The sequence below is a fragment of the Dinoponera quadriceps genome, unplaced genomic scaffold, assembly GCF_001313825.1.
Source record: "Dinoponera quadriceps isolate SergipeBrazil2010 unplaced genomic scaffold, ASM131382v1 scaffold1280, whole genome shotgun sequence".
Taxonomy (NCBI): domain Eukaryota; kingdom Metazoa; phylum Arthropoda; class Insecta; order Hymenoptera; family Formicidae; genus Dinoponera; species Dinoponera quadriceps.
Genome location: NW_014555813.1, coordinates 179809 through 189031, shown reverse-complemented (window position 1 = coordinate 189031; position 9223 = coordinate 179809). Strand labels below are relative to the sequence as shown.

Below are 9223 nucleotides of genomic sequence, written 5' to 3'. Positions count from 1 at the left end.
CCCCCCCCCCCCCCCCCGATGTTGCTGCTGAGAATGCGCGAGCACGAACTCCCGTGATTTTGACGCTATCGACTGCAAATGATTTACGGTACGCCCTCGCGTGGAATGGACGTTAAATCGACAATAACATCTCGCGAGCGCGTAATTACGCGGAGACCGAGAGATCGTTCGGGAAAATCGAACGAAGTAACGCGCGATCCCAAACATCCTCGGGATTAGACGCGAAAGAGAAATTTTAGAGGTTTCAAGGAACCAAACCTTTGCTTCACAAAATTAAACCTTGGTTTTTATAACAAAACATTTGTTTGCCCATAGCCAAACAAGAATTTAGTTGATTCGACTAAATGAGTTTCTCAGTGCAGTAAATTATTTTTCTCCGTGGAAAACATGAAAATCAGTGGAAGTTCGCCAAGACGAAACATTACATATAAAATGGACCGAGGCTGCGAATGATCCGTCGAAACTGTCATTTACACGTTTCTCGCACGAATACTTGTGCGACCGTACGTGAGCTTTACCATGACCGATGTTATCGCAAACCGGTTGTGTAATGACTGATATACTATCACGAAGATGCATATCAGCGTATCATCGATTTACCCTCGAAGATCACTCTATCGTCACGAGAGACTGTTTTATAGATGAAGAGGTTGAGAATGAAAGAGCAGAAGCGAAAATTAAACGCGACGTATAACGTTACAACGAATTGTATCAAGCAGTGTGGATTGTATGTTTCATTAGAGAATTTAGACAAATCAACGCAAAAATAACCAAGACTATGTTAATTACCTCTAATGTCAATGTATATACTTCGCATAAGAACAGGGTGCTTGGTGATCGATCCAAATGTATTCGTGGGTCGTCCTCAGCGGATACGGAATTCCAAGATTGAGCGACGACGTCATCGTAATAGCACGTAACGAGCCTACGATACGCATCAGTGTTTCATATCGACGACGTACGCACGGACGACTGAATAATTTATACTTCGAGTACGCCTATTTTCCTCCTGCTGTGTAAAGTAACCACGGGCCTTCCTCGCCTCGTCGAGGGAAACTTTCCCGCGCCGCGTACGCGATAACTAAGTAAATCGCGGACTAACGTGCGCGTTTCCTAGTGCGATGAGTGCAACGTTGGAATCGCGAAATAAAATGGAACAGCGATAATTTCGACTGTAATGCACGCCGGGACAAGCGTCTTATCACGTCTAATAATCGTAAAATCTCAATGAGTCGGTGGGGGCAAACTCGATTTCTCCGTGGACGGATCTTCTCGAAATAGCTCGCCAACGGCACACCCGGTAATTGTGTCGTTAAAAATGGCAAAATCTATTTAGTCGAGCGGTCGCCGTAAGGCACGCACGGTTGGTACTTCCTTCAATTTGTCACGCGTCCTAACGAGTATTCGTTGCCGAGGGATTCTCGAGGAATGGAGACGCGCGATTACTACATAACTCCGGGAAGCTAGCGGGCGCACGCGTCCGATTCGTATACGCAGCGCATAGTAAGCGCCCGCGTAGCCGCGTAATATGCGCGATCGCTCCGCCATCAATTACGAGTGGCGTGAGCTTGTTCGTCTTGCCTGGTTTCACTTCTATTTCTGGTTTTCGCGGCGGTACATCCATCAGGAGCGCGAGCTTTTGCCTCCGGTCGCGAAATCAAACGTCGTTGCAACGAGATCGACGGATGAAGCGAACATATATAAAGCGAAGACAGATAGAGAGAGAGAGAGAGAGAAAGTGCCGTCGGTGAAATGAATCCAAGGCGAGTGCAAAGAGACGCTCGTATCCGCCGTCGAGAACGGCATCCGGTCAGCTGACCACGGGCCAGGAAGGAAGAACAAAGGATGACACTCGGCATTAATCGTTTTACTTACGAGCCGCGCGGCACATTCGCGTACACGAAATCGTTCCGGTTCGTTAAACCGATCTTCATTTCAGCCGTTATCGATCTCGACTCGCGCGAGCCGCTCCGTCCCTTCCTCGGGCTCTCGTTTCGAGGACAAAAATGCCAAGAGCAGCATCCACCCGGCCGGTGCATCCTTGCCGCGGTTCACCGACCCGCATGTGCTTTCCCCTTCTTCTCCTCCTCTCTTCCCTACCCGGGCGCATTCATTGTGCATCGCGCCGCGTGCATGCACGCGCGCGACCCGTACTTTCTACGGTCATATAATTCGATCTGCATTGTTCGCCAATCGCCGATCGCCGCCTATCCAGACGTCGACTGCTTATTGGCATAATTGATTCATTTAATCGTGACGAGGGAGGAACGAATTGTCCGGTTGTCTGCGGACGATCGAATTTCTCGCCGGCAACGAACGTAATACGCGACTATTTATTATTCATTTAATGATATCGACATGTCTTTCACGTTTATTTATCTCGAGCCTCTGATTATCTCTATACGATAGTTTTGAAATGATACTCCAATAAAGGCGTTCTTTTACAGAAAATTCCGTTCTCTTCGCGAAATATGGACGGCAAGGATTATCTGAAAGCTGAAAGAATAAATACGGGAAAATCTTCGGCGATTGAAGCAATTACCGTCTTGCACCGAGGCTAATTACGGAACGTCGATGGTAAACGTACGCGCGAAACGCAAGGTCGTTTCGTAGTTCATTAAGCGCGCGAAATATCTCGCGTGAATAGAAGTTCGCGGCCACGAAGCGCTTCTTTTTTTTTGCTTTTTAATTATTACTCCGTCGGGCGTTATTGCGGCGCGTAATATGGCGGAAATGATGAAGGGAGGTAGGCGCGGCGCATCGCAATTAAAAACGCGAGTGATCGATAGGCAGAGCGGGTTACAGGGCAGCGCGGTACGATCGATTCTGCCTGCGGACGAAAGAGCGGCCGTATGCGCGCGTTACACTTTCGGCCTTTTTCGAAAGAGAGAGAGACGACAACTTCGGAACTCATCAGCGACGCTTACGCGCGCGATGAATTCAATTTAGATATCGCCCTGCGTTGATGTACGACGGGCTCGGAGTCATTAAGCGGTGTCGGTCGATCGATAAATCGTAATCACTGTAATTATAGCTACTCGTAAACCCGTTTTACTCTACGCTGATCCGCGTGGCGTACCCGCGCGGCTGTGTCCTGATTTCCGAACGAAATCTTGCGAAGAATCTCGATCGTTTCGTGGCCGATCGAGACGGGCACGACGCGCGCGAACGAGGTCGAAAATGATGAGACACCGAATCAAATATACTCTCTTAAGGAGGTATTCTCATTTGGAACGTTTTGTTTGGTAAATGAGTTTTCGGAGAATTTTTTTCGGTAAAACTATAAATACACAATTCTGAAGCTTTCTATAAATATTTATCTGTACTTGAAATATATACAGAGCAATTTCTACATATTATTATATAAACAAAGTTATAAATAATTTTGTCAGCGTTGAATGCGAAAAGTAGATTGCCACCCTTTGGCTAATCAAAGTGAGATTTTTCTGTAAATTCTAATATTTTACTGACTACTATCGACTAAATTCTTGCAGAGAAACTTTACTAATGCCACTGCTATACTTATAACAGATTCCATTTCAAACAGCATACTTTCGAATTGCATACTTCTTCTTCCGTCGCGTAGAAACGCGTCGTCGTCGATGCCAGAATCTCTTTCAGAAACGAATCCGATTTATCGCTTACTAATTATAGTGGTGTAATTTTCAAGGTCGATAAATAACACTTGAACTCGCGCATTGATCGGAGATCCGCGTAATAAAGCGCGGCTCGATGCATTTCCTCGATACTCGAAAACGGATGGCGACCGCGCCCTCGGACACCCGGCATATCCTTAACTGTACAATCCGATTTTATAATTTGTTATATATTATGCGATCCGGTATGGAACGAGCGCCGTAAATCCCGTGTGCTGTTGACCCGACGGGCGCTGGACCGAGACCGGCGCGCGGACCTGCACGGCAGATATCTGCTCGACGGTCAACCGGAAGTAATTAAGGTTTCGACAGAGAATTCTGCGGATAAACGCTACGGTATGGCCAAAAAGAGCGACCACGAAAGACCTCAGGAAATTACGTTACATGCCCCTTTCTCTCTCTTCCTTTCTTTCTTTCTCCCGTCGCAATCTTAAATACTGCCTCAACACGGCCTACGCATTATTTCTGTCCATATAGAATGCCCCGTTTAATATAGCGCTTCGCATCCTCCGCCTACTATAATACGCGAAATGCGACGGCACAGCAGCCTTTATTTCTCGTAAAAGCTCGCGCGACCGTGATACGCCGGCTCACACGATATATATATATATTTCCCAGGAACGTTCTCGCGATATACAATTACTTCATCCCTGTGGTATCCGGCGCGGTAAAAGCACGAGGCTTCGGGAAATCACGTGCGTGTCGCGTCGTAAAAGCTCGCGCGCGCGCGCGCGATAGGGATCCTCTGAAGATGTTTAACAACCGTCTAATACGTATGTCGAATAGAGAGATATGCGCTGCACATACGATGCATTCCGTATAAACTTCACGTCGCGATTACTCCACCTCAGCAGGATCCTCTCGCGATCTTATCCCGATCGTATCGCCGCATTAAACGTTTCCACGATACGCGCATCTTCGTCCCGCGCGTTCATTATTTAATGGACTTCCTATGTTCAATGAGCTGCAATATCCTGGACATTCGAGCGATCGTTTTGTCGGAAGATCCCGCGATAACTTGGTTATTCCGTATTATGGTTAAACCATGCGTACGACTCACTTCCTCTCTCTCTCTCTCTCTCTCTCTCTCTCCCACCCCCTGCCACTTAGGCAGGTATTTATTTTTTGCTGTTGACTTTACTTCCTCCCTGTACTCGACTCGCGTTATATATGCTTAAGCATTATTATTACAATTACGCCATTAGAATAATAGACAAGCGTGGCTCTTGATACGCGAGGTATGTGTTACGTTGATGGCGCATAACAAAACGAAGTACCTAACAGTAAACGTTATTCTTTTATTCTTTTTCTAACGGAGCTACCGTTGACGCTTAAATTTCGCTTTCCTAACAGTACTCGGGCGTACTCGGGTAGAAGGTATCTATTAGAAAAATCCGGCAGGAAGGTGTACGTAGTTTAAGCGAGAGAACCGTACAAGCGCACTTTCCACGATCGTTTATGACGAGAGATGCGTGCATCTTCTCGCGCTTCTCGACGATTGTTGTTGCTCACGTATATATTCAATCCTGAGGTATTCATTATATCATCAATTAATGTTTTTCTCTTTTCACACAGATTACGTGTCGGGAGCGTGTCCCAGGATATGCCCACCGAGCGGCGAGCCCGTTTGCGGCAGCGACGGTGTCATTTACGCGTCGCAGTGCGAGATGCGGAAGAAGATGTGCGGAAAAGGTATTTTGATTACTACCGTATGCGAAAGTACGCTCTGGTTACACGAGATTTCCTCCCTTTCCTTCGTCGTCACATTAATAGCGGTTTATCGAGGCGCGCGCTTCAATTACAATCGCGGAAACGACGAAAGCGCCGGTCTTACCGCGCGAACGATGAAGAGATTCCCCCTCTCTCTCTCTCTCTGCCTAGCCGCGCTGGGAGTCTAAGCGGTAACGAGGATTCGCTCATTTGTAAAGCGGACGGCTACGATCAATTATTCGAAACGAATCGCGCGATTTCCTAGAGCGTCGAAACGGACTATTTACGCGTTATAGTGCACGCGGGGTGATTTGTTGGACAACGCGGCATCTCGTTTCGCTCGATGACTCGCGCGAAATCTATACGTGTATCTCATTATTTCGTTTAGGCGTTACCGTGGCCACGGAGAAGACGGCTTGCCTGAGGTCATCCGGTAGCAAGTGCGAGCATCGCTGTCCGGGCGATCAAGATCCGGTATGCGGTACAGATGGGCGTACCTACCTGAACAAGTGCATGCTCAGGGTGGAAATCTGCCGAGTCGGGATCGAGTTGTCTCATCTTGGGCCGTGCAACAATATTTCGGCCCACAGGGAAAACTGTCCGGTCTCGTGCGACTTCGCGCCGCTCGACGGACCGGTTTGCGGAAGCGACGGAAACGTCTACAAGTCTACGTGTCAGATGAAGCTGCTCACTTGCGGGTACGTCGAACAACTTCGCCGATTATCGCCAGGAGATAGCAACGCATCTCAGAAGCCGAGGCTCGAATCGCCTGGTTTTGCCCGCTACGAGCAAATTATTCCTCCACGGTGGAATTCAATTCATTAATACTTCCTCGCGATTATGTTGTCTATGTCGCTTCACTGGAATGTGTTTGCTTTTCACGTGAGAAAAAGATACCTTCCCGCGACTGCGCGATGAATAGGTTTCTCACAGTACGGTTCACTACCTCTCCTCGTAAAATATGTGCGCGTAACGCGAGGGGAGCGGAGGGGAGTTTGTTCGCTAAGTCTAACATAAAACTAGCCTCCGCCGCAAGATCGCTTTTGACTTTTCGTTTTCTCGTTCGCAGCCAAGGCGTCGTGCGTACGAATAAGAAACATTGCCAGACCACAAGACATTGTCGTGAGTCGTGCTGGCGTGGTGCCAAGCCTGCCTGCGGTAGCGACGGCATTTTGTACTCGAACACCTGCAAAATGCGAGCGAAGAACTGCGGGTAAGCGCAGTCCTGCTGGCGGGACCGCATCCACCTAGGAAAAATCTCCACTCGTAACCCTCCCTTCTCTCTTCCTCCCGCCGCCCTATCCTCGCGCACTTAATCATTCATGAGAATCGCTTCCTCTCTCTCTCTTCGTTATAAACCCTTCAAGAACACTCGAGCTGCCTCCTTTGCCTCTCAATCAAGCTAATCGCTTCTTTTCAGGGGGATTTTTACGCGAATATCCCATGATATTGAAGAATTTCCAGAGACTCACTGTCATCGTCCGATGTATCCTAAAATTCTCTTTTCTCCATCGCGATCTTTAATCGCGAGAATTATCATTGAAAGAGTAACGACGTATTCATCGAGCTATGTTTTTTCAGCAAACACATCTTCGAAGTGCCGATGTCGTTCTGCGTGTCGCGGGAACGGACGTCCGGGGGCCAATCGAACGCGTGTCCCTTGGACTGCAAAAATGAGCCAGAAGTGTCGGTGTGCGGATCGGATGGAAGTATATACAGGAATGAATGCGAGATGCAAATGCTAAACTGCGGGTACGTATTTATCGCGGCTGTCATGCCATAGGAAACAAATAAACTCGTTCTCACTAGAGAAATAAAAGTGCGCGAATAATCGCGCTCGTAAATCTTGAACGAAGTATTAATCAACAGGCATGCGAGAAGAAAGGTAACGGTAGTGGACTTCGAGAAGTGTCGATCCCGGCTAACGAAATGCACGAAGCAACAGCAGAGGTGCGGAAGTGAGGTGGATCCGGTTTGCGGTAGCGACGCGAATACCTACCCGAACCAGTGCCACTTGAACGTGGCAGTTTGCTTGTAAGTAATGTTTATTCAATTAGCATGACTGACAAACGTAACCTTTGAATGTAACAAACGGCACGATGTTGATGCGAAGTCACTCCAATCGTGACAACGTCGCAATGAATCAATTAATTAATAATTAATCAATCGATCCCCATCGACGATCAAAATGACGTCTAATCTTTCTCGGCGTTTCAGAAAAGGCATCCAATTAGCTCATGTTGGTGAGTGTACGACCTTGAAGGAGATCGAACAGTGCCCCGAAGACTGCGATGAAGTACCCGAGGAACCAGTTTGTGGAAGCGACGGCAATGTTTATCGGTGATTAAGAGAGTTATTTGGATTCCAGCGCCGAAGGTTTAAGGGCGCGTGAATCTCCGCCGACGGTCATTCGTTAGAGATAGATACCTAACAGGAGGCTCGTTATTAAAATCCGCTACTAACCGCTATTTTCATCCAAATACTCGTATTCGCTGATCCGAGCCAAATAAATTCTAATTTAAATTTAAGGAATTTCGCTCGAATCGAGCTATGAAAAAATATGTTGGTCAAGACGACTAACTGTGCGTAACCGACTGTCACATTTATAAGACTGTGAATTCTTTTCTATAAAAATCAAGAAATACATAAAGGAATTCTGAAATAAAAAAGAAAAACTCGGAGGAGACTCGAACGCGGCGCGTCGTAACGAGGGTGATCGTTAAAGGCTTAAGTAGCGGACGAGTTATTCGCCTTCGTCATATGCGTATGTATTGTAGGTCCCTCTGCCATCTGCGGCGTGAGACTTGCGGCCAGAGGGTGGTTCAAGTTCCGGCGCAACATTGTCGCACCACGGCGCTCTGCAACCAAATCTGCACTGGGGAGCGTCAGTTTGTTTGCGGCTCCGACAACAAGCTCTATCGCAACGAATGCGAGATGAAGAGGGACAATTGCGGGTAAGTTGACCGCGAAGTATTGTGTTTGCACGTTTCATCGGAGCTTTTGTTCGATACACAACGACCACTTTAAATTAATTAAACCCCTACTGATTTTTGCAAGATTCTTAAGGGCTATTTAATCTTTTTCAGGTAATATGTAACAAACAAACTAAAAGTCAGTTAAAGCTTTCATTTCATCTTACAAACTATTTACTAGCCAATTATAATCTCACTAATGATGAGTGAAGTTGTGATTACTTTCAAATATATTCTGCGAGGTAACAAATAAACGGTCTGAATCATCTTTATTAGTCATCGATTCAATCGTTGACAAAAGTAATCGAATGATCTCGGAGCTATTTCCATGCTTATTTTAAGCTCTGGTATGCAAGAATTTTTTTCTCGTCCCATGTAATGGAAAGTCTACTCGCTCGCGCGGGATATTACATATGATTTAATTGTCTCGTTAAGAGAAAGTAGAAATTATTCGGAATTGATTTATCCTGAAGCGCCCGGGTTTCATGTTGCGCGTATAATCGACCGCGATTGTGCTTTTTCCGGAATAATACTTTCGAAGACTTTCATTATGCCCGATCACGCGTCCCTCAAAGAGAGGATCGCCTAAGAAACTGGTCTCCGAGAAATAGTTAATCCGAGTTAGTATCACGCGCATGTCCGATGAAAGCCGATTCAGCGCGAGCCAGAGAACCGCTCCGTTGCATCTTCTTTTTTTTTGCGGAAATAATAATAAACCGTCTCTATCGGCCGCCGCGGATGTTTGCGAGCCGCTGTTCAAACACACGAGAGGAAAGTATCCTACTTCGGAGAACGCGCAATTGAACACAATCGTACAATCTCGAAAGTAGAAATTAGCGTGTTGCTTTTGCGCGACCTATATCCCCGAAGAAATCATTTTCTATT

At 46.8% G+C, this 9223-nt stretch overlaps 1 protein-coding gene across 2 annotated transcripts in view; it reads left to right on the top strand.

Annotated features, from left to right (window-relative positions):
• LOC106745472 (agrin) overlaps positions 1 to 9223 on the top strand; it is a 30064-nt gene that overhangs the window by 19237 nt on the left and 1604 nt on the right. The window contains exons 2-9 of one of the 2 annotated variants that reach the window (XM_014621104.1): positions 2448 to 2577; positions 5232 to 5348; positions 5755 to 6064; positions 6436 to 6579; positions 6948 to 7118; positions 7236 to 7400; positions 7584 to 7706; positions 8144 to 8320. In XM_014621104.1, coding sequence (XP_014476590.1) covers positions 5324 to 5348; positions 5755 to 6064; positions 6436 to 6579; positions 6948 to 7118; positions 7236 to 7400; positions 7584 to 7706; positions 8144 to 8320 — 1115 coding nt within the window. In that variant the 5' untranslated portion in view covers positions 2448 to 2577; positions 5232 to 5323. The remainder of the gene's footprint in view (positions 1 to 2447; positions 2578 to 5231; positions 5349 to 5754; positions 6065 to 6435; positions 6580 to 6947; positions 7119 to 7235; positions 7401 to 7583; positions 7707 to 8143; positions 8321 to 9223) is intronic. The other variant, XM_014621103.1, reaches the window with a different exon arrangement.